The sequence below is a fragment of the Adiantum capillus-veneris genome, chromosome 27 (assembly GCF_014529385.1).
Source record: "Adiantum capillus-veneris isolate H3 chromosome 27, ASM1452938v2, whole genome shotgun sequence".
Lineage (NCBI taxonomy): Eukaryota > Viridiplantae > Streptophyta > Polypodiopsida > Polypodiales > Pteridaceae > Adiantum > Adiantum capillus-veneris.
Window position 1 is genome coordinate 93,750,117 of NC_140957.1, and position 26,372 is coordinate 93,776,488.

General features: G+C 43.2%; 1 protein-coding gene across 1 annotated transcript; it reads right to left on the reverse strand.

The window, feature by feature from the left end:
* Positions 1-21,956: 21,956 nt before the first annotated feature.
* LOC147422415 (uncharacterized) lies at positions 21,957-22,542 on the reverse strand. Its single transcript, XM_086503703.1, has 2 exons — positions 22,380-22,542; positions 21,957-22,260 (listed from the first exon to the last, which is right to left on the reverse strand). Exons 1-2 carry the CDS (start codon positions 22,467-22,469, stop codon positions 22,018-22,020), a joined length of 333 nt encoding a protein of 110 aa, XP_086359829.1. The 5' UTR covers positions 22,470-22,542; the 3' UTR covers positions 21,957-22,017.
* Between the last annotated feature and the right edge of the window lie 3,830 nt (positions 22,543-26,372).

A 26,372-nucleotide genomic window follows, 5' to 3' on the forward strand; every position in this document is an offset into this window, starting at 1 on the left:
CAACAACTCCAAGTGTCTCATATGTTGTACACAATGCATGGCTTCTCCTTATGGTTGGTTTTCACAAGCATAACCTTTGTCTTGGTTTTCACAAGCATAACCTTTGTCTTGGATTCATTCACAATCAGCTCACTATGCAAGCAAAAGTTCTCAAGGACAACCATAAGCTTTGTGCATCTTCTAAAATGTGTGCTAGAAGCACTACGTCATTTGCATACAACAAAAGCATGATTACCGCAATGCAAATAGTGACCTCTTCAATGCCTTCTTCTTGCATAAAGTCAAGTACCATTTATTCCAATTGCTCGATGCATAGACCAAAGCGAGTTGGTGACAACGGACATCCTTGTTTAACCCCAATAGTGCTTGCAAAAAATTCTAAAAATTTCTCTTTCCATGCGCAATTGACAAATCACCTTCTCATAGATTCGACAAACAGCAAGCATAAACTCCCTTGGCATTTGGAGTTCTTCATCCTTCTCCACAAATTGTTACGTGGAATTATATCAAAGGCTTTCTTAAAGTCCACAAAACAACAATACAATCGCTTGCCTTTCAACCGGCTTTCCTGCATGAGAACACGAAGAGCGACAAGATGATCAATAGTGCTATGGTTATGACAAAAATCCGCTTGTCCCTTTGCACGCTTGTCATTATCTTCAGCCCAATCACTCAATTTCATCTCCATTATGCACCCAAACAACTTTCCCATAAGAGACCCAATCATTATAGTCTAGTAGTTGTTTACATTCTTTACATCCCCTGCTTTATACAAAGGCTTAATCCAATTAGTACTCCAATCATAAGGAATACCATGTTGAAGTGCAAGGTTGAACATATCACACATCCACTCATGGGTAAAATCTCCCGTCCATTTGATCATCTCCGGCTTGATACCTTGAAGATCTCCCGCTTTGCGAGTGGCCAACTTTTCAAGCCCACCGCATACATCCTCAATAGTAAAAAAAGAATGGGAGTGAACCATAAAATTGCATTTTTTCAGCATTTGCTTGCTCATATAATTGCCTACAATGTGTGTACATATCCACAAGACTCAAGTTACCAAAATTCTGAACCCGCTTGCCCCTAAAGTTTTTCCAAAATCTTCCACATGCATGTGCCTTTTCTTGGATTTGAAAAAGTTGTTGCCTTACTTCCCATCTTCTTCTCTTCTTTTGAATCAATGCCTTGTATGTATGCAAATGATTTTGATAGTTGTCTTTGTCCATAGTTGCATCAAACTTTATCAAGGAATTTCGAGCATCTTGACATTCTTTATCAAACTACCTTTTGCATGATCTATCTTTGTTGATACCATGGAGATGCTTTATAGCAAAGCATTCTTCGGCACAAGAACAAATAACTTTCTTGAAAGCTTACCATTTAGTTTCCAATGGTGCATCATATTGAAGCTTCTTCATCCATAAATTTTGCTCAACCATTTCAATGTACATTGGTGCCCATTTGAAATCCATATATAGTGATAATTTCTCTTTCCTTTGGCTGAGATTATCATACTTAGTTGCTTCTCCACATGAAAGTTCAATACATAAGGTGCAATGATTGGATTCCGTGGTCCATTGGCCAAACATAAAACTCTTTATGTGATACATGATGGCTTTGGATGTCTCCTACATGTAAATCCATTGGTTCCACTCCACAAAGATACACCATTGGCAATGAACATACTTGTGCTATTACACATATGTAAAAGTAACTTTCAATAATGATACGGCTCTTTCTCATCCATTGAAGAACGATCATACAAGTGAACTTCCTCCAACTCTACAGAGAGAGAGAGAGAGAGAGAGAGAGAGAGAGGGGGGGGAGAGAGAAAGTAGATAGAGAGGGAGAGAAATAGAGAAAGAGAGAGATAGAAAGAGGGGGGGAGAGAGAGAGAGAGATTGGGAAAGAGGTAAAGAGGGAGAGAGAAATTAGATAGAGAGGGAGAGAAATAGAGAGAGAGAGAGAGAGAGAGAGAGAGAGAGAGTAAATAGAGAGAGAGAGAGAGAGAGAGAGAGAGGGAAAGAGGAAAAGAGGGAGAGAGAAAGTAGATAGAGAGAGAGAAAATAGAAATAGAGAAAGAGAGAGAGAGAGAGAGAGAGAGAGAGAGAGTAAATAGAGAGAGGAAAAGAGAGGAATAGAGAGAGATAGATAGATAGATAGGATTATCGTCCACGGAGGTCATATATGACCTATGGGACCAAAAACACAGACATTACAACGATTCATTCTCAGTGTGAGCTGATACATATCAGTTAAGGACTGAGGGTCCATCAAGAGCGTAGGGTAGGAAACAAGGAGAAAACAAACAAAAACCTAAGGGTTGGCTGTGGGGAGAGCTGGTTTGGGATTTCGGAATTCTTGGATGATCGCTTTCACACCTCGATAGACTGCCCATTTGCCTTGGTTATGCGCTTCATGCACCTTCTTAAGCTCACTCGCTTTACTCTTGAGTTGATTCATGGTCAATTCTTCTGCAATCCAAAGCTTGGTTTTTTTTAGAAGACGGGATTGACGTAGAAACTTTACCCGCTCCTCTTTGTCCTTGAAGGTAAGGACACAATGCTCGGGATGTACATAATGATGTGTGTCATTGATCCAAGCAACATTCTGTGACTTGATGTTGACTGGCTCAATAATATTGTTGAGTTTGATGATTGCCTCTTCAAGGGTGTCCTCGACAGTGCACCACTGCAAGGGGAGCCCACCGATGCGTACCTTGAGGACATTATCTTCTTGAGATTTTTGTTCGGAGATTTCCTTTGTTACACACGTCTTTACTTGGGCGATGGTTGTTGAGTGAACTTGGTTAACCTTTGCCTCTACCTCCTTTACCTTGTCGGTAGTGAGGTCAGCCATAGAGTTGAATTGTTCTTCTAATTTGCTCAGGCGAGATTTGAGTTCAAAGTTTTCCTCCAAGACTCGATCATTGCTTGCAACTGCGTGATGCGATCAAGTTTGCTAGGGGCTGCCAGCACTGTTGCAAAGCTCGGTCTTGCTTTGGCGGGGGTCTTTGGAGTAGCCATCCCTCTGCTTGAGGAGATCGAAGGGAACCGACCACTGACTCGCAAATTCTAGAGGGAAAAGCCTTTGAGAAAGCTCAAGGCTTTACCCTTTGAAGAATTTTTGAACTCCTGTCCCCGGCCGGCCGAGAGGGAAAGAGAGAGAGAGAGAGAGAGAGAGAGAGAGAGAGAGAGAGAGAGAGAGAGAGAGAGAGAGAGAGAGAGAGAGAGAGAGAGAGAGTTCTATTATCGTCCTGGGAGGTCAAATATGACCTATGGGACCAAATGAACATGTCACGTGGTGTGAGTGGAGTTCATAAGTGACTCTCGATGCTCAAAAATGGCTGAAATGAGCGTCGCAATAGAGAGTCCACATCGTGGTTGGGAGAGGAAGGTATGTAGGGAGAGATCATGGCTGAATATATGGGGAAAAGAGGACCTAATGTGGTCAAAAGCTGAGCACTCAAGTAGTGTGTGGTACTCACTCTCTCGACTTGACGAGGGCATAAGGTGCAAAGTCGATGACACTCCTCGCCAGTGCCCCAACGTCCTGTCTCGCAGCGTAGAGAATGGGAGCTAAGATGAATGGAGGCAATGGTGCGGATCGCACTCAACGGGATGGGCTCAAGCATGTAGGAATGGGTTCGGTTACCTCGTTCCGAGAAGAAGAGAGATTTGTAGTTTGGGGCAACGTGTGTGGTGTAATGGCTGAAGCGAGACCCTCTGGATTTCTCCCAAGCCGTGATACATTGGCGTTGTAAGAAGGCCTCATTAACTTGGGAGTCGATCGATGCATCCTTGACCAAGTGACATGCATCCCATCTTCCAAACCATTTCTTGATATCAAGCATCCACCCCGAACTTAGTATTTTGCTCTTGCATGTCTTTTGAACCATTTGACTTGCTTCATATGCGATTCTAGGAAGTCGATGCAAAGGGCTACGTTGTGTCTTACGCATGTACTCCACAACCCTTTGCATGCCCAAGACCTCAATGGGAAGCAATCCGGACTCAAGAAGTAAGAGCATGTAGGGTGTTTGTGTCTTGACTTGGAGAAAGTTGGTGAGAAAACGCTTTTGGACATTCTCAAACTCTTTCCAAGTAGACTTCCCGATGCTTCCACCCCACACCTCCACTCCATAAAGAAGCACCGGCGTCACCAATGTGTCAAAGAGGTACTTTTTGAGAGCCCAACACTTGATCTCTCCTGCATTGCACATGTTCTCAAATGCATAATAGGCCCTCTTTTCGGCTTCCAAGCGACGCATTGCACAATCCTTCCATTTATGATTGGATGGAACCTCAAGGCCAAGGTACTTGAAGTGATCTACCACTTCAAGTTTCTCATTGTTATATACAATGCATGGATTTTCATCATTGAGGGTCTTTACAAGCATAACCTTGGTTTTGGATCCATTCACGATCAGCCCGCTATGTAGGCAAAAGCGTTCCAAGACACTCATAAGCTTTTGTGCATCTTCTAAGGTATGTGCCAAGAGCACTACATCATCGGCATAAAGCAAAAGCATGATCACGGCATTTCCAATCTTAACCTCTTCTATGCCTTCTTGCTGCATAAAGTCAAGAACCATGCATTCCAATTCATCAATGAGTAGCCCAAAGAGGGTTGGGGAAAGTGGGCATCCTTGTTTGACACCAATAGTGCTTGCAAAAAATTCTGAAATTCCATCTCCCATAAGTAATCGACATATCACTTTTTGGTAGATGCGAAAGACTGCATGCATAAATTCTCTCGGCACTTGAAGACTTTGCATACGTCTCCAAAGATTTCCTCGCGGTACCATGTCAAAAGCTTTCTTGAAATCCACAAAGCAACAATACAACTTTTTTCCTTTCAATCGAGACGCTTCTATAAGAACTCGAAGAGTGACAAGGTGATCAATAGTGCTATGATGCTTTTGAAAACCTGCTTGGCCAAGTGCACGTTTGCCATTCTTTTCAGTCCATTCACTTATCTTCATCTCCATGATACATCCAAATAACTTTGCCATTAAAGAACCAACCATTATAGTGCGATATTTGTTCACATTGTTTACATCTCCTCCTTTGTGCAAAGGTTTGATCCAATTTGCACTCCAATCATGAGGCATGTCATACTGAAGTGCAAGGTTAAACATATCGCATATCCAATATCGTGTTTTCTTGCTTGTCCTTTTGATCATTTCAGCCTTGACACCTTGAAGGTCACCTGCCTTGCGAGTAGCAAGTTTCTCAAGCGCGCGGCATACATCTTCAATGGTAAAGAAGGGAGACATAAACGGAAGGGAGCTACAACACTCCATCTTATCAACATTGGGTTGCTCATAGAGGTTCTTACAATGCATATACATATCCTCAAGAGTCAAGTCACCAAAGCTCTCAACGCGCTTGCCTTTTAGATTTTGCCAAAACTTTCCACATGCATGTGCTTTCTCTTGTGCTAAAAGAAGTTGTTTTTCGACTTCCCACCTTCTCCTCTTCTTTTGAACAAGTGCTTTGTATGTGTGTGAACATTCCAAGTAAACTTCCTTGTCTTTGATTGCATCCAATCTTAGCAAGTGTTTTCGGGCTTGACTATATTCCATGTCAAACCATTTCTTCTTGGTGCTACCCTTCTTAGACCTTTTTCAAGACATGTGTTTCACCGAAAAGCATTCCTTCGCACAAGAGAAAATTACTTCTTTGAAAACTTTCCACTTGCATTCTAATGTTGGGCTCTCTTGATTCTCTATCATGCTTAACATTTGGTCCACCATATCAGCATATATAAGTGCTTGTTTGAAGTCTAGACGTAGGTACAAATGATTCACATCATGATTGGAGGCTACATACTCGGGCCGTTTACCACACTTGAGGTCAATACATAACATCCTATGATCCGATTCCGGATTCCATTCACCAAGTGTAAAGCTTTGTATGCATTCTAGAGTGGCTTCTGAGAACAACATATAGTCAATCACGCTAGCACCGTTGTGCTTTCTACATGTAAAGTCATTGGTGCCTTTCCATAGAGATACACCATTTGCAATGAGCATTCCGGTACTATTGCACATATGTAGAAGTGACTTTCCATAGTGATCCACTTCTTTTGCATCATTAGAACTATTAGGAAATAAGACGTAGCTAAATAGATTTTTGAGTAGATTACTTAATGGAGAGAGATAGATTTCACACACAAGAGATTATAGAGTAGAGAGAGAGAGAGTACACACGATATACGTGGTTCACCCAATGTGGGCTACGTCCACGGGAAAGCAGCCACTCAATGGCTTTAGTACTTCAAAACAAGAAGTAGTTTACAAAGGGATTATACCCTTAATGGAGCTCCCGCCTTGCTTCACTCTCACCACCTCACACTCACCTTGTTGCATCAACTTCACACTCTGAAATGTGTGTAGAAATGGCCTCCTTTTATAGGCCAAAAGGGCTACCCTCTCTTATGGGAGACAGCCGTGTGTAGCCGCCCTTGTGCGAATAAGTCCAAATCGGACCCTCCAATCCGCCCATGTGTGGCCGCCCTTGAGAAGACAAGTCCGCTTTTGAATTCGGCCACCGGCCACTGACTTCCGACCACCGGCCATCGGCCATTGAGTACCGGCCACCGGCCAACTGACCGGTTGTTTTCCGACCACTTTTCGGCCACCGTCCGGCCATAATATATCGGCGAAAAAGAATATTCCGGCGAAAAAAAAAGTCTCGGGGGCCTCCACCCCCAAGGCCTCTAAAGTTACCCCTGATTCTTGTCCGTGAAAATTTTTGGTTTCCGGTGAGTGATTTTCCTTTACGCACGATGGCTTCTCCTCATAATGGGGGCCTTACAAATGTGCGCTTTTACCACAGAAAATTACAAGGGTAAATAAGGCTCCATACTTAACAATCTCCCACTTGGAGACTGATCTCCAAACCAAACCTGTGACTGCTTTCCATTCTGGCTTCTTATCCTTGAATGCCGATTGAAGATGAGCAAAAGCTCAACTTCTCCTTGTTGACCACCTTTGTAAACATGTCTGCAGGATTTTCACTTGTATGCACCTTTCCTAGCTTTAGTTGTCCCTCTTCCAAAAGAGTGCGTATGAAGTGATATCTCACCTCAATGTGCTTTGTCCTTGAATGAAAGGTTGAGTTCTTCACAAGATGGATAGCGCTTTGGCTATCACTATACAAGACACAATTGTCTTGTTTGAATCCAAGCTCTTCTAAGAATCAGTGAAGCCACATAATTTCTTTGCTTGCCTCCGTCATTGCTACATACTCTGCTTTCGTGGTAGAAAGTGAAACCACTTTCTGCAGCTTTGAAGCCCAGCTTACTGCTGTGCCTCCAACCGTGAACACATAGCCAGTAGTGCTCCTTCGAGTATCTTTGTCACCTGCCATATCTGCATCAGTATACCCTTCTAGCAAAATATCAGTTCCTCCAAAATACAAAGCATTTGTTGTTGTCCCTTTTAGATACTTAAGTATCCACTTCACAGCTTACCAATGCTCTTTACCTGGGTTGTCCATGAACCTACTCACAACTCCCACTGCATGTGCAATGTCTGGCCTTGTCCAGACCATAGCATACATTAGAGAACCTACCGCTGCAGCATATGGAACTTTAGACATATAGGCTATCTCCTCTTGTGTCTTTGGACACATATCCTTCGTTAGTTTAAAATGACCAGCCAAAGGTGTAGAAACTGGTTTTGCATTTTGCATTGCAAACCTTTTTAGTACCTTCTTGATGTAATCTTCTTGAGATAAATTTATTGTCTTCTTCGTCCTGTCCCTTGATATTTTCATACCAAGTATCCTCTTTGCAGCACCTAAATCTTTCATTGAAAAAGATTTGGACAGCTCCTCTTTTAGATCTTTGATGTCCTGCATGTTAGCACTTGCAATCAACATGTCATCAACATACAACATTAAGATGATGAATTTCCCATCTCCCAAATTCTTCGTGTAGACGCAGTGATCCGAGTTGCATCTTGTGAATCCATGATCCAACATCCATCGATCAAAATTCAAGTACCATTGTCTTGATGCTTGCTTTAAACCATACAAGCTCTTCTTTAATCTGCAAACCATTTTCTCCTTACCTTTTACTTCATACCCCTTTGGTTGAAGCATGTAGATTTCCTCCTCTAAGTCACCGTGAGGGAATGCCGTATTTACATCCATTTGCTCGATATTTAAATCATGAGAAGCCACAAGGCTTAAGACAAGCTTAATTGAGTTCATTTTTACAACTGGAGAAAATATTTCATTGAAGTCAATACCTTTCTTTTGAGAAAACCCTTTTACCACAAGCCTAGACTTGTACCTTTTCTTCCCACCTTCTTCTTCCTTTAGCTTGTACACCCATTTGTTTTGAAGTGCCCGCTTACCTTTAGGCAACTCAACCAACTCCCATGTTTGGTTGCGATGTAGTGAGTCCATCTCCACTTGCATGGTCTTCGTCCCAACAATCCGGTAGAGATGATAGTATAAGGAGAGCTCGCACTTCGTCATCGAAATTAATTTTCACTGATTGAAGTTGACTTATATTTGTGTTAAAGTCATTTAGGTGTTCTGCAACGGAACCATTCTCTTCCATCTTTAGATTGAACAAGCGCTTCATAAGAAATACCTTATTGGATGCCGATGGTTTCTCGTAGAAGTCCTCAAGTGACTTCATCAATTCCTCCGTGGTCTTCATCTCCGAAACATTGAAGGCCTCTGTTGACGCCAAGCTTAACCGGATTGTTCCCAGTGCCTTTCGATCAAGGACAATCCATGCTTCATCTGCCATTGTTGCGGGCTTCTTCGCAAGACCGCCTAGTGGCAAATAGAGGTCCTTCTGGTAGAGATAGTCTTCAATCTGCATCTTCCAATGTTGGTATTTTTTGCCGTTGAACTTCTCAATCTTGAGCTTCCCTTCCTCTGCCATAACTCCCACTCAATTCAAAGATTCCTTTCCTTGAGATAATTTAGCTACGAGCAAACCTTGCTCTGATACCAGTTGTTAGGAAATAAGACATAGCTAAATAGATTTTTGAGTAGATTAGTTAATGGAGAGAGATAGATTTCACACACAAGAGATTATAGAGTAGAGAGAGAGAGAGAGTACACACGATATACGTGGTTCACCCAATGTGGGCTACGTCCACGAGAAAGCAGCCACTCAATGGCTTTAGTACTTCAAAACAAGAAGTAGTTTACAAAGGGATTATACCCTAAATGGAGCTCCCGCCTTGCTTCACTCTCACCACCTCACACTCACCTTGTTGCATCAACTTCACACTCTGAAATGTGTGTAGAAATGGCCTCCTTTTATAGGCCAAAAGGGCTGCCCTCTCTTATGAGAGACAGCCATGTGTAGCCGCCCTTGTGCGAATAAGTCCAAATCGGACCCTCCAATCTGCCCATGTGTGGCCGCCCTTGAGAAGACAAGTCCGCTTTTGAATTCGGTCACCGGCCATTGAATTCGGCCACCGGCCACCGGCCATTGACTTCCGACCACCGGCCATCGGCCATTGACTACCGGCCACTGGCCAACTGACCGGTTGTTTTCCGACCACTTTCCGATCGCCGTCCGGCCATAATATTCCGGCGAAAAGGAATATTCCGGCAAAAATAAAAGTCTCGGAGGCCTCTGCCCCCGAGGCCTCTAAAGTTGCCCCTGATTCTTGTCCGTGAAAATTTTTGGTTTCCAGTGAGATATTTTCCTTCACGCACGATGGCTTCTCCTCATAATGGGGGCCTTACAAATGTGCGCTTTTACCACAGAAAATTACAAGGGTAAATCAGGCTCCATACTTAACAAGAACTTCGATTATACATGTATGAGTCATCCATTCTTCTTGAGACATGCGGCATGTCTACTTGTGGTGTGTCGTGTTGTAACATATTTGTGCGAGCATTCATGTCTCCAAAAACAATGACTTCACCTTGATCCTTGTAATGAGCAATGTCTTCCTCTAGTTCAACAAAGGGCTGATCTCTATCCATATTCAAGCAAGCATAAAAGTTGGAGTCATAGTGAGGAATGTAGCAACCGGCCACAAACATGACTTGACCATTTGGTGGGCTGATTTTCAGCCATAAGTAGCGTTTATACTTATCTTCTTTGACAATGGAAACATCTTTCAAACCCTTTTTGGTCATACATGCTACGCCTCCTTGGCCTCTTCGTTGCTTTGCATTTTTGGCCCACATCAAAGAATGCACATCGTATTTGTCAAATCCAAGAATTCGTTGCGCATCATGCTCCCATGTTTCGACAAGAAGTATCACATGGGAGTCATTGGTAAGCTCATCAATGCCAATTCCCGCATTCCATGGATACCCGTTACAATTCCAAAAGCTTATTCGCAAGCGTGAGTTGGTCTCATAGATCATGTGTCCCTATTTGTTGGGTGGACTTGCATCCTCCTTAAGTGGCTTTTCTTCTTGAGGTGATACCTTAACCTTCTTGCTTCTTTCCTCATATGCTTTGCGACGTACATTTTGTTGCATAAGAGTGCGATCCTCATATACATTACAACCTGTTCCTTTGAGGTAGATCCAACCATTGTCAAGGATGATCTTTCTCTTTACCTCATCAGCCATGGTACATACAATAGGTCTTTCTCCCGAGCGAGGGACTCCTTGTTTTCCAACTCGATGTGCACCATAAGCCATGATTCCTGACATGCCAAAGTGTGTAGCAAAAAACTCTTCAATAGCAACTGCAAGAGATTGGGGTGTTTCCATGCTTTCCTCCTTGATTCCACGAATGACGATGTTCTTTGAGCGAGAGAGAGAGAGAGAGAGAGAGAGAGAGAGAGAGAGAGAGAGAGAGAGAGAGAGAAAACTAGAGAGAGAGAGAGAGAGAGAGAGTAAGAGAGGGAGAGAATGAAAGAGAGAGAAATAGAGAAAGATAGGGGGGAGAGAGAGAGAGAGAGAGAGAGAGAGAGAGAGAGAGAGAGAGGGATAGAAGAGGAAGAGAGAGAGAGCGAGAGAGAGAGAGAGAGAGAGAGAGAGTAAATAGAAATAGAGAGAGAGAAAGAGAGTAAATAGAGAGAGGGAAAGAGGAAAAGAGAGAGAGATAGGGAAAGCGGGAGAAAGAGAGGGAGAGAAATAGAGAGAGAAAGAGAGAAAGATAGGGAGACAGAAAGAGAAAGAGAGAGAGAGAGAGAGAGAGAGAGAGAAATAGGGATAGAGAGAGAGAGAGAGAGAGAAAGAGGGAGGGAGAGGAGAGAGAGAGAGAGAGAGAGAGAGAGAGAGAGAGAGAGATACGGAAAGAGGGAGGGAGAGGAAGAGAGAGAGAGAGAGAGAAATACAGATATCCATGGGGAGAAAGAGGGAGAGAGAGAGAAATAGAGATATCCATCGGCATAAAGAGATAGGTAGAGAGAGGAAGATAAACAAATAGGGAGATAAAGAGCAATGGTTGTAAGCAGAGCAACCATTTTGTGGTGTACATAGTGCGGGTATGCTCGTGCTTTTGTAGGGTGCTATGAAAAAGACCTTCTTTACGTGACGTCGACGGACCCTTGGAAATTACGTTCTATACTCTTCTCCTTAACTTCTCTATCTCTCTTCCTATCTCTTTCTCTCCACCAAATAGGCATTAGATTGGACATAACAATATCGTACCTCAGAATGGAGGCAAAGTAATCCCTTGAACACGGAGCTGCTGTGAAGAGATGTTGCGCAAGAAGAAAAAATAAAGAAGCTCTTTTTTATAGCACTCTACAGAAGCAAGAGCACTCTCGCACTGCACACAACACGAAACGATGGCTACATTTACAACCATAACTCTTTATCTCTACTCAAAACGATGGCTACATTACGTATATGTATATATATTTGTGTATACATATATATATTTGTTTATGCATGTATGTAGGCACTAAGTACGGGAGCATAGCACCCAAAGGGTAGACGCTTCCTCTTGGGTATAGTCCTTTTTTAATCGTCGCGCTGCGGTCATTGATCCACTCATGCATGGATTACCACAATATACCTTTGGTTTTACCACGGTTGAGACTGTGATGATATCTAAAGTGGTGCACTTGAACTTTGGCACTACTAGCCTCTACTTAGGTCTACTAGTATGTATATATATCTACGTGTTTGTGTGCTAATATACTTGTCTGTGTATTTATAGATGAGTGAGTAGGGTGAAAAGCTTAATCTTATATTGTTCTTTGTAATGTAGATGTCAGACGAGAGACCAACTGGTGGGGAGCAACCAGCTGGCTCTTCTTTTGGTTGGTTCACATCCCTTGGTGGGCTCCCACTAGGGGTAGACATCGCCTCCAATGGACCCGAGTCTTGAGTTAGTGAGAACAAGCAAAGAAATAAGGAATGTTTCTAGCTAGTTGACCCTAAACCATGAGTGTCATAGATTTATTTTTTTTATTTGCAGGCATGGCCATCCTACACTTACCCTTCTCAGGTTCCTCCACCATGCGTAGATCCAGACCCACAGTGGGATCTCTCTTTATGAGACTAGTACCTCCGAGAGACAGAAAATATGTTTGGTCGCTACACTCCACAACAGCTTGCGACCTACGGTATTTCTCCACAGACTACACCATGGGGGAGTCAGGGAGGGACTCCGTACCTACAGAGCCCCGCACCGGCGGCACCTCAGTCTACATCCCCTTCTTATTGTCCTACTCACATTCCATCGCAGGGTCCTACTCCCCTTGCATCGCAAGGTCCCACTCTTATGGCATCATAGGGTCCTACACCACTCCATTCCACTCCTGCTTTGTCAGAACACCATCGACGAACTTCCTCGCATCGACGCTCGTCTCAAGGCAGCGAGAGCGCTGTGAGAGACAAAGCGGTGGCGGATCTTGTGGTTTTGCATGTTTTGGTAGTGGCGAGGGAATGGAGTCCCCACTTTCAGAGCGTGCCCCCCCTAACGCAGAGAACAAGGATACTGACGCACCCATGCCAGACACGCATGGGTGCTACTACAGGGTTAAATATGGCGGGGAGGTGGACGTCAACACAGCATAGGACAGGGCATTTCAACGCCATCTACACTCTATTAACTAGATTTCTAAATGTCCCCGATCAACGTTTTTCACAACAGTGGTTGGAGGGCTACATAAAGACATTTTTGAAAAACAAGCAGTCTAGTGTGCGGCGTGCAGCAGTCAACCAGGTCAGAGATCCAGACAGGAGTTACCACGGTGGCAACATGACATACGCGGAGTGGGAGTGGACAATTCAAGAAAAGAGCAATCAAGCTGCAACGGGCTCATCATACATACAACAACGCGAGGCTCACGCAAGACAAACTCTCACACACTATGGTTCAAGAGACAAGGGAGCTTGGAAGGATAAATATGTAAGATTAACTAAATTATAACATTGATCGGTGATTATAAAGATTGTAGTTGATGATTTGGTATTGTTATTGCTAACTTAGAAAAATATCACTCTCTCTTGACCAACCAGAGAGATGGTCAAGTATCAAGAACCACATACAGAATTTGATACTTGGCGATGGTTGTTCTAAAACAACCACATCTCTCGCAAGCAATTCGACGCGGTGGTTGGATCACTACAAGCGGTAAGTTTAAACAAGTAATTTTATATCAATTGTTTTGAGTTGTTGATTATTGTTTAATTTGATTTGGGTTTATGTAGAGTCAAAGTGATCAAACATACGTGCCTCTGAACGACGACGAGATAGAGGAGGATTAGATAGAAAAATATTTTGTCCAAACTTTTGTAAGGTCCCAATGTGACACATGTATATACAACTATTTACTTTTTAATGTAACTTTTTTAAATAATTGATCTTTTGCATATTAAATTATCAAGGTAAAGTAAACTCAATTTCAATTCTTTGGTATTTTTTATACTCTTCCAAAAAACAATTAATGTTTCATTGTTTTATGCAGGTCAAAAATAAAGGTGCTCATTTGGGCCACCCAATTTATGAGCACCTTTATTTTTGAATTGGCGTGTAGCGGCAATAAGCGCGGTAATAGATGCGGTACCAGATGCGATAATAGTAGCGGATACATTGTCGTGACTATTACTGCGCTTATTGCTGAGAAACCACTACCGCGTCCATAGCCTCGGTTATTGCCACTCCCACAAATTTTTCTCTCTCCTTTTTTCTTTGTTTTTTCGCGGCAATGTTAGCGGTTATAGACAACTCCTCTTATAGTGTTTGTCTAGTCGTACGCTTTCAGGTTCTCGCCATGCATCTTATGCATCAGATTGTTATGCTTTGGTTGTGTCTAGATTACATGATGGCTTCCATGCAAACAAAATATGATGCACTTATCAAAAAATATCACATGGACTTTATGTGATTTGCCTCCTAGAAAAAAGGCCATTGGTACGAAGTGGGTTTATAAGTTGAAATGCAAGCCGGATGGTGAGATTGATCGCTATAAGGCTCGACTTGTTGCAAAGGGTTATGCATGAAAAATATGAACCCCAAAAGGGCCTTGTAAGAGCAACCAATTAGATTTAAGTCAACAATAGGACATAAAAGGAGGGGCATGGATAGACCATAACTACATACCTCAATACTTTATCATGTAACATATCTATGGAAAAGCTCGGCAATGCAATCCAAATGCACTATTGTACAAAAATTTTGAAGTTAAAATGCTCAAGTTTGTTGGAATTAGGGTTGTAGGAGAACACACACAGCTTGGAGAAGACGAAGGAACTCAAGGCACACAACCGAGAGTATATTACTTAGTGTGCAATGGAAAGATAAGTTAGCCCTAGAGTGATGGACGAATATACAATGCACGGGGGAAAAAACCTCCTAGTGAGGGGAAAAATGACCCGACAGTCCTAAGTGTGCTCACACACATCACTACCACATATATATGGTAACAAATACCCACTGGAGTGATGCGGTGAATGAGAGCTGGAACATAGATTAAAGGGAAGTGCCATGCCCTGAGGACATGATCAGTCCACAAAGGGGAGTAAGCCCAAAGATTTGCGGAAAGCTTCGAACTTCTCCATGAGACAATGCCTTTGTGAAAAGATCTGCAAGGTTGTCCCGTGTTGGTACATAAGCCAAGTTGATCTCTTCTGTTGAGAGCCTCTCCCTGAAATAGTGGTAATGCACCTCAATGTGTTCTGTGCGAGCATGGAAAACTCGGTTCCTCACAACTGCCAGTGCACTCTAAGTGTCAGTATAGATAGTATTGGCAGTGTTTTGTCCAACACCCAAATCAGCCATGAGGCATCTGAGCCATACACACTCAACCGTAGCTGTGAAGACTGCCCTGTACTCAGTCTCACAACTGGAAGTAGCCACAATAGGTTGCTTCTTGCTCAACCATGATATGCATGATCTGTTAAGCATGAAACAAAAACCACTTGTGGACACTCATGTGTCAAAACAACCAGCCCAATCTAAGTCCGAAAAAGCATGTAAATCTGGAGGCAATGATCCCCCCTTGGGATAAAACAAGCCAAGATGTAAAGTTCCACTCAAGTAGCAAAAATCCTCTTGACATCCTGCCAATGCTTAGACCTTGGGCTATGCATAAATTTGCTGACCTATGAGACTGCAAACTGAATATATGGCCTCCTGTTGCATATATAAATGAGGCATCCAACAACAATTTGGTAAAGAGTGACATCTGCAGAATCACCAACATCATGCAGACTCAATTTCAAACTCATTTCTATGGGAGTGACAATAGGTTTGCAATCCTCAAGTCCAAACTTACATAGCAATGTCTCTGTGTAACTTTTCTGACACAAGGCAGTACCACCATCACACTGCTTAAACTGCGTACCCAAGTAATGATGCAACAATTCCAAATCTTTCATCTTGAAAGTACCATTCAAATCAGCTCTAAATTCAGTAATATGTGTCTCATTTGGTCCAGTGATTAGCAAATCATCTACATAAAGTACCACAATGAGAAGTACATCACCCTCACACTTTACATACAATGTGCTTTCTGTTGGAGTGTTTACGAAAGCCTTGTTTGACCAAATGAGTGTCAGCCTTCTCATACCAAGCACAAAGAGATTGCTTCAACCCATACAAAGCTTTGTTACATTTGCACACTTTATCCTCTTGTCCTTTCTTGACAAAACCGTGAGGCTGGGTTACATAAACTTTGTCAAATATGTCACCATTCAAGAAAGCATTAACAATGTATGATTGATGTACATCCCAACCAAAATGAGTTTCCAATGCACATAGAAAATGCACAACAGTCATATGACTAGTGGGAGCAAAAGTCTCTTCATAATCTATGCCTGTACCAAAATGGATAGTATGTGCATAGCAATCATTCCATACATTACCAAGAGAACAAAAAAAGTCCTAGGGTATTCCCCTTTATAGTATGCGACCCCATGTGGAGTTCCGAATTTGGTAGTCTTCTATATGGGAGAGGGTTCTCTACATATGTTTTCTAGTCCCTATTGATACCCTGTATAGTACCCAAGCATGCAACTGAGCACCAAATTTGAAGCTCAATTGAATAGCAAGAGTCGCATACATTACCAAAAGTGCAAAAACTTGTACCAAAGTCTCTATGCAATCCCAAATTTGACATTGTTTTTCCTAGCAAGGATTCTATACATTACTAAAAGAATGAAGGACTAGTGGTCAATCAAATGTATGATGCCATTTTTGATACTTTCCAACATGAAAATGGAACTTTAGGGTACCAAAATGTTTTGCAAAGAGTACATATTGAAAACCCTGTATGGTACCAATTCTGAAATATTGCAACAAGTTTGGTGCTTTATTGTACGAGCTATAGTACCCAAGACTATGATTAACATTTTGACAGATAGATGTGCATCATGTGTGCGAGAATGTTGGGTGCGTAAGAGAGTTATAATATACTTTTCTTCCCACAAAGGGGGTGAACAATTTTATGATTTTCCAAATTCCATAACTCCTACATATGATCTTCAATTTGAGCGGACATTATAGATTTGTGATCTATGTGCTGATCTCTTTCCATAGATATGCTACATGATATGGTTTTACCTGCTAGATTTTAAATTTTATTTTTGAGAAAAATTTGAATTCAAATAAACTAGCCATTTTGCATGTTTTAATTCAAAAGCTATCCTTTTGATTGCTTTCTTAATATTAACGGTTTGACTCCTTTAAACTTCCAAATAAAGAGGCCCTCCTAGACCCCATTCTCTTTCTAATGTCTAGTACTCTCTACCACCGATTTTGGTACTGTCCTGAATGCATGATTTTTAAATCAAAAAGTTAGGAATGTTTTAATGTGAAAGGTTGAGCTCTAACTTGGACTATTTTGATGTGATAGGTTGAGCTCTACAAAAGATGCAAGAGTACTCATCCTTCAGTGCTGCTATCACTAAGATACTTTAAGGCACTAAAAGCATACTTTGTTCGGAAGTTGAAAGAACGTTATCCTCCATACTGTTGATATTATGTCCAGATGATATATTTCAAAGAGGCCTTCAATCAAATGTGCCAAATCAAGTTTGGGCATCATGAAAAAGGTAATCAGTGCACATGCTCCATTTGTTGTGATTCAGGTCATTGTCTTACAAACCAAGAAGTATGTAAGCACATCAATAATATGTGGAAATCCATTGTGCCCAAAGCCTTTCGATAGTGAGTACCATGCAAATAAATGATTGTTTGAATATTTTCTCGGAATGTGGTGTAGCCAAGATGACATTTTTTTTGGATGAGATTTCAATGGATAGTAGAGAGGTGATTGTGAAGTTTTTTGAGGATGTTGGATTTGGATAGATTGATTGTCACTAGCAGTGAGAAGAAGAGAAAGGGTTTGATTGCAGAAAGAATGTAAAGTGATGCTTTTCTGCACCTCTTTCAGATCATCTCAAAAGCTTCATCAAGCATTACTTTGTCTTTAGATAGTAGACACAATAGTTCAAAGATTGCTTTCTTCCCTAGTGATGTTGTTGTCTCGGATGCTAATGTTGTAGAGAATTATTCATTTTAAAATGAAAATTGAAACTCAATCCATGCATTGGTGGTCAACCCAAGTAACCATATTGGTGCACATCACTTATATGAGAACTCAGTAGGTGTTGTTAAGAAGACACTACATTTTTACATTTTAGACAACAAGCTCCATGACACATTGTTTCTTCATCATTGTTTTTGGCTTCATGATAAGTGGTTCAAACAAGAGGGACATCACTTGTGATGTCATTGGGTGTGGTCAGATGGTGCTGCTTCAAAAATTTAAGGTACTATCAATTGGTAGGCTTACATATGATGCACGATTTCTTTGCTTTGAGACATGGAAAAGAAAAGTATGATGGTGGAAGTGTTGTCATCAAGAAAACCCTCACTCAAGAGGTGTTGAAACCAAATGGTGGACCTATGAAGTGTGCATCTCACGTGGTTAATTTTCTTGGTGCAACTTTTGAGCCCATAAGAGAAGCCCAATAGGTGGAGGACTCGGAGAGTTTTCTATATGGTTTCAAAGGATGATGTGCAACACAATCTTATGTGGGGCTGTCAACCCATTCCAAGCTCTACTTGTGCCATTGTGTTGATATTCAACGAACCCATGCATTGTCTGCCTTTGAATGTTCTCATGCTTTTGTAATCCATGTGTGATTGGGATTTGCAGGAGATGCAAGAATAGACACTACATAGAAGAATGGAAATATGTCTCCATTGCGCCGTTGTAAGAGATGGTAGCTTTGCTTCACCCGATGCACATGGTATGTGCCCTCCACATTAGTCCCTCCCTTTATGTCCTTGGTTGTGTTTGAATCCTCCAACCCTTGCTCACACCCTTTGCCTTCCACCACACTATTCTTCAAGTTCCATAGGACATCATGTACTTATTGGGAAACATCCTCCTGTGCAAACAAATTACAAGCAAGTGACTTGGTAGGACCTTGTGCCTCCTTCAATTCCGTGGCAAACTTTTTGCTTTTGATAGCTTGGATTAGTCAGCACTCTACTTTGGGCACTGTTTCTGCATGGAATCTTTCCTGCTAATTGCGTCATTTGATCAAAACATTCTCCACTTTATCCTCCACTACACGTGCAAGGTGTGACCATGGCAATTAAGGGGTTGTCTGCCTATTTCAAAAAAAGGGAAAGTTTGTTTGATTATCATGTGCGTGTGCACACAATGAGCACGAGTTTTTCCCCCTTTTTTTGGGAAAGGGGGGGGGGGGGGGGGGGGGGGAGGCCTCGTTGATAACTGACACGGGCACGACTCGCGAGATCAACGGCAAGGGCAAGATCAGCCGTTGATCGCATGCCCAGTTAAATAAGAAAACAACGTTCCTTGCTGCGCGTCCGCCCATTTGAACCCACGACCGCCCGTTCCGCAGCCCACAACCTTAACCACCTGCCCTATCGCGTGTTGCTGACAGCCATGCAACTTTGCGCAATCAAAAGCCTGCCAGCCCCTGTTGCGTCAATCCGACCGCCCAAATCGCGCGCCCGGCCGTTGATCCCGCGAGTTGGACCCCGTGTTATATATAAACGGGGGGGGGGGGGGGGGGGGAGGGGGGGGTTGGATAGCGATGTGTGCCTAGTACCCCCCGGTTGAAGGACTAGCAAGGCCCGTTAATAACTATGACGTGCAGTTCAATAGACGTTCAATCGAGCTTGGGTAATTGATGGCTTCCTTGGCTCGAAGTGCTGCAAGTACCGTTTGATCTGAGATCAAGCCTTCATGGCAACTTGTCCCAATTTACCCCCGGGGGGAGGGGGGGCTGGCTTGGTTCACCCATGCCATTTTGTAACACTACGTTTCGGAAAACCTGCACACATTCCTTGCATCCTTCGTCAAAGTGAGTTGTGCCATCCCTACTGATTGCCAAAGGTCCCAGCTCTCGATCGCGCACCTGAAGGCATGAAAAGGGTCAGCACTGGCTTTGATGATTCACTGTCCTTAAGTTGGGGGTTTTCCCCTAAAGATTATGGGCTACAAGGTAGGAGCTGGAGAAAAATTTGAAAATATGTGGAGAATCTTTAAAAATGCTCCCCCTCCCCCCCCCGCCCGATTGGCAGGTGAGCGCACAGGTCCAAGGTGAGGTACGGTGAGATTAGTGAACACGCTTGATTCAAGGCATGCCAGGATGAGGGATGAGGAAGAGCGAGGCTGAGTCTGTTGCATGCGGCGATGAGGGATGAGCAATGAGCGAGGCCTAACCGCTCAGAGAGTTGATGCGCCCACTACATAATTTGAAGTCCAGATTTCATTCTTTCTTGTGTCGTACGTTTTTGCTTTGAAGAAAATGTGCCTATCAAATTTGCTCAACAGGAAGGACATTAAACCTACAAAAATTTACAAGAACATATTTACAAATTCTGAGAAAAATAAGTAAATTCAGAAGGACAGGAATTTGTTACTCCTTTAAGAATTCGTAAATAGAGGGCGTAAGAAAAAAGTCTTTGGAATGCACATGATATACAAGATGTACATCCCCAATGGCTCCTCGAGCCCAATTCATCCTGACAGTGGGTCCTCTCTCTCTCTCTCTCTCTCTCTCTCTCTCACAGAGAGTCCGTTGCAAATTTTAATCTTGTTTCTATTGGTAGAGACCTTGAGGTGTGTATGTATATGTTATTATGTCATGATCAACAACATAACTTCACCCCCGACCAGAATGCAAACATGCAAACACTCGTCTACCCAAGTACACGTTTAACACCATGGGCTTCACTGAAGGTCCTTAGGCAGAGAAACTTGCTACAACAAGGAGGGAACAAATAAGTCCGCTTCTTCACGCAAGATGCCATCAAGAACTCAACAGCGGTGAAAATCTTTGTAGCCAGTACTATCAGAGCTATTGATAGCATTATGACACAAGACCATACCTCATTGCAATCTTGTAGATCTATATATACCTTCATAAGTTCAGAATAGTCTGAACTCACCAATCAAAAGAGGGAATAAAGCACTCATAAAACTATAAAAGCAAGGGACACAAAAAAGAAAAGAAAAGAAAAACAAACTAACTAACTAAATCACTGCATTTGCTACGAAACAAAACTAGATAAAACAAAACATTATTAACTTCAAAATGTTTTTAGAAAAGGCATGCGTAAAATAAGTCTTGTATATATGTCTATGACACTGTTCTTTTGGAGAATGGGGACATAGATGGTGTAGGGAATGGTCCTTCAGTGACCATTCCCCGAAATAATTGTGACCGCATGGCCGCTCGCCATGGCGAGAGCAATTATTTCGTGGAATGGTCACTGAAGAACCATTCCCGGCTGTCACAGTCGAGGGGAGAGGGGCCAAGCAAGTGTGAGGTCTGCACTGTGCAGATCCGTCAGTTTTTGACACATCAGCAGGCGTAATTCTGGCTGCTGAGTTGGAGCGCTCTCACTGCAGCATGGCACAAATATTCCAGGTGATGAGGTGGGTGGCTGCGTGCAGAAATTCCATCTGCTGAGTCGCAACGATGCTACTGGAGGAGGCTTAATCCCATGACGACTGCTGACATGTCCAAAATCCGTCGGCTGCATCCATAAATTCTGTTGTGGAAGCTGCTATCAATGGACGGCTCAGATGCCATGCCATGCCCCCTGACCCTCAACTGTGACGGAGAATGGGGACATGGATTCAACAGCTTTGCCACAGTCTTACTTGATGACAATATGACCAAATATTCTCCAGCTTGGAAAAGATGAGAATATAAGGACATTGGTGTCTCATAGGCCAAGGGAACAACCTTAGGATGCCAGAACAAAAACCTTTACTGTTAGCCTCGTTTATTTGGAACAAATCTTGCGCCCCCCTCCCCCCCAAGCCCACTGTCTCCAGCTGCACCTAGCTATCTATGTGGTGCCACTTGAGCTGAAGCTCATAATCTTGAAAAATATAGGGAAAGACAACAGGAGTAAAGCCTCTTTTTCCACATGTCCAAATATCAAAAACTTCGTGTCTATGCACCATATACCAACCTTAGAGGACTATACAGCTAAGAAACTTTTAGAAGCGAGAACTCAGTACATGTCAGATACATCAAGTGCTGTCTTGAGTCTACATATAGTGATAACTCTTTGTTCGATCTGGATTCATCATTCAGCATCTGTCATATTAAATCACAATCCATACCTCCATCCACTCCGTTTATTACCACCTGCATTAAGTTTATCCAGCTCACCCAACCAGCGAGGTCCTAGTAGCTCTACTAACTTTGACTTGGCTAAATCACCAGCTCTCACAGCTCTAAAACCAGGTATCGCTTCCACCAAAGCAACTGTCGTTAAGACCGCCTCTTCATCATCACCCGCAACAAAGGTACAATGAGGATCCTTTGGATCTGGGAGTTCTTCAAGGAGTTTCTGCTAAAAAGTAAAAGGAGTTAAAATGAGCAGCATGGATATGCTCCAAATGTGATGAGCCTTTCAAGTACATAGATAACCGTGCTCCTCAAGATAATCAAGAGGAAAGATGACTTTACATGGTTGATAGACTTGAAAGCCGTAGTCCATCTGGCCGGCACCCCCAACGCCTTTTGATTCAATAAGATAGAAGAGGTTTGGCCCCACATCGATTCATCCACATGATAGAAGACATTGGTAACGTCAATGAGAATTTTATTTTCAAGCTAAGGAGCTAAGGACTTGAGCAGAGCCTCACGATCTTCCAGCGTTCCCTGCCAGAAGACAGAAACGACCACCACATTAGTGAACTGCATGATTGGTTTCAAGGACAGCAAAGATGAAGATCTAGACATAAAACTGTTGTAGAACAGGGTAGAGTTTAATATAGAAATATCTCGTGAAACGTTCTCGACCATCGAGTCCACCTGACACTGTACGCTACATGTGACTGAGATCCTTTCAGTCACATGTAGTAAGCAGATAGGCTATCTTATCTGCTTGGATCAGTGGTAAGATTGAGCAGAGGGCTCTAGCCAAACGAGGTAGAAAATGTTAGGAAATAAAACGTAGCTAAATAGAGAATTGAGTAGATTACTTAATAGAGAGACACAGATTTACATACAAGTGATTATAGAGTAAAGAGAGAGAGAGAGAGTACACATGATATACGTGGTTCACCCAATGTGGACTACGTCCACGGAAAAGTAGCCACTCAATGGCTTTAGTACTTCAAAACAAAAAGTAGTTTACAAAGGGATTATACCCTTAATGGAGCTCCCGCCTTGCTTCACTCTCACCACCTCACACTCACCTTGTTGCATCAACTTCACACTATGAAATGTGTGTAGAAATGGCCTCCTTTTATAGGCCAAAAGGGTTGCCCTCTCTTATGAGAGACAGCCATGTGTAGCCGCCCTTGTGCGAATAAGTCCAAATCGGACCCTCCAATCCGCCCATGTATGGCCGCCCTTGAGAAGACAAGTCCGCTTTTGAATTCGGTCACCGGCCATTGAATTCGGCCACCGGCCACCGGCCATTGACTTCCGACCACCGGCCATCGGCCATTGACTACCGGCCACCGGCCAACCGACATGTTGTTTTCCGACCACTTTCCGGCCGCCGTCCGGCCATAATATTCCGACAGAAAAAAAAAGTCTTGAGGGCCTCCGCCCCCGAGGCCTTTAAAGTTGCCCCTGATTCTTGTCCGTGAAAATTTTGGTTTCCGGTGAGTGATTTTCCTTCACGCACGATGGCTTCTCCTCATAATGGGGGCCTTACAAATGTGCGCTTTTACCACAGAAAATTACAAGGGTAAATCAGGCTCCATACTTAACAATCTCCCACTTGGAGACTGATCTCAAAACCAAACCTGTGACTGCTTTCCATTCTGGCTTCTTATCCTTGAATGCCGATTGAAGATGAGCAAACGCTCAACTTCTCCTTGTTGACCACCTTTGTAAACATGTCTGCAGGATTTTCACTTGTATGCACCTTTCCTAGCTTTAGTTGTCCCTCTTCCAAAAGAGTGCGTATGAAGTGATATCTCACCTCAATGTGCTTTGTCCTTGAATGAAAGGCTGAGTTCTTCGCAAGATACAACATGCTGGTATGGGGAGATGACATCATGGTTTCAGGCACATGGGTTCAGCATAGACCGGCTGCCACCATTCCATTACTCATTGGATGCACCATCTCTCACCCTTACACAGTCAGAGATCACCAAGCTCATACGCCAAGACCTGACCCAGCTAGACACCAGAAGGACATGGATACAACCAGCACAGGAATTGGGCACGAAGATGGCTTTTTACAAAGACCACCTTCTCCAGCTTACAGAAGATGGTTTTGTGGCGAGACCCAGATACATGGATACCCACTTGTCTCATGGGATACGATGTGCTATTGGCCAGTTATGCACATCTTCTCACCAGTTGCGGATTGAGACTAGGAGATACAGCGGAGTACAAGCAGAGGACAGGACATGCCCCTTGTGTAACATGGAACCTGAGACAGAGCTACACTATACATGTCACTGCCCCGTCTACTACGAGATACGAGGCCGCTTCCCTTGCTTGTTCAGAGAAGGTTTTGGACCACTCTCAAGAGTCATGGGATACGAAGATCAGAGATGTCTGGGTTTGTTCTTGCTCGAGCTGCGTAGACACAGAGATAGCCTGATGAATGGCGAGGCTAGCCAGCCTTAAAGACGGATCACAGACTTCTTCAAAACAGACACGGAACAACCGCAAGAGCCACTCCCACAGCGGAGCTCCACCTTGTCTCACACCAGAGGCACACTGATTATCCGAGCGATTGAACTAGGGAAATCCAGACGCCCGCGACTGCGAAGAACTACACAGCATCGACGGAGGCTACGACAGAAAATTCGGAGCACGCTGGCCAGGCATGCACGACGCCCGATCAGACTACTAACCATGGAGGAAATTGATGAGATTCGCCAACCACCGATGCTAGATCTCTTGTGATTCAGGTATCCCAACAAGCCGCCCATTATTTGCTTAGTCTTTTGCTTGGTTCACATCGATCAACTTAGGACCCCATAGTATATATCTTTGTTTTGTACTGTTGTTAGGTTATTTTGTTACTGTATCAGATCCACCACTTTGTAACTTTTGGGTCTCATAGGTCATTATGGCCTTTTGAAGACGTTAATATAACATTTCATTTCATTTCATTTCTCTCTCTCTCTCTCTCTCTCTCTCTCTCTCTCTCTCTCTCTCTCTCTCTCTCTCTCTCTCTCCCCCCCTCCCTCTTGGTCTCTAAGCTTCTGCATCGTCAACTTTGATAAATTGGTGCCTCCATTGGCGAGGGTCGCCCCCATAGTTGAGAGCATGTCTGGGAAGATGGTGTGACTGGATTTGCATTTAGCGCCTCTCCTCGTTGGGGCATGTGAGCGCAATTACATTTCTTCTGTCCTCGTGTGACACAAGCCTGAAGTCTGAAAAAAAATGTGGCGGGGGGGGGGGGGGGGTGTGTGTGTGTGGAGTCCTCCTATCATTCGCATGGGTGGTCGATAGGGGGGCTCCAGCCCCCAACGCCCCCCCCCCCCCCTTTTTTTTTCCCCTTTAGACGTACCCTCCCTCTGCTTTGATACTGCTTCTTGCCACCACCTCCTTGTTTTCGCATGCAACATTAAAGGGAAACGGCCTATGGCCACTAAGAGTCGAGTCCCGCTAGTGCTTTAATATATTAGTAGTATTACGGGTTGAATAAATAATCCAGGTGGTCCTGCACAAAGTGTGAAAAGAAAAGTTTGAACTCTCACTTACCAAGTTTGTTAAAGAGGTGAGCGTGCACGTTCGCGAGGAAGAGGGTGTGATTTTTGATTGGTTAGTATGCTTTCTAGGCTCTTAATACAAACAAATTCCAATGGATCTGAAGCTCTACTATTTTAATGGGAGTTGTCTCCCTCGTACCACTAAAGTGATTGACATGGGTAGATCTCACAAAAATTGCTAGTGCACAGTGAGACCCGGCTCTAATGAGCTCTAAAACTTGAAGGCCGGTCAAAGAATTGAGTGCCTAGAAGGATCGATGAGGGGCACATGATAATTTTACATGTTCCCACACAAGCAATGATGGGCAAGGGGGTCAAGTTAGAGCATTTCGTGCTCTGAGCTCTCACAGACGTTGCAACCTGCTAATGTGCTTTTGCCACTTTAGTTGTACACACATCCGCCGAGAGCCTGGAGGCCTAATTTTTGAAACAAGAGGAAAACAAGTGATAAAATCACGAGGCCTGCCGCAAGAATTAAGGGCAACAACAAGTAGTGAGTAATTAACTTACATTAAAACGGACAAGGCTTACAGAGATCTAGTAAAGTCTTATAGAAAAGTTGTTTGATCTTGCATTGCATAAAACCCCTAAGGAAAAGTCGTTTGATCTTGCAGAAGTTGCCCTCAATTTCAAGCTTGACCCCACGTCGCCAATGGCCTCATGGGCCTAATGCCTACAGAGCTCATTGTTACAGATGCGCTATCACCACCAAAGACTGTTGATGGGAGCTCTTTCTCTGTGCATCTAGAACCGATTGGTGATGGTACTGTTG

Excerpts from the sequence above, each read along its gene's own strand:
- LOC147422415 (XM_086503703.1), bottom strand. The coding sequence starts at position 22,469 with ATGTGGGGCCAAACCTCTTCTATCTTATTGAATCAAAAGGCGTTGGGG. Across the intron at positions 22,261-22,379 it reads CTTTCAAGTCTATCAACCAT|AAACTCCTTGAAGAACTCCC; the intron begins GTAAAGTCATCT and ends ACTTTTTAGCAG.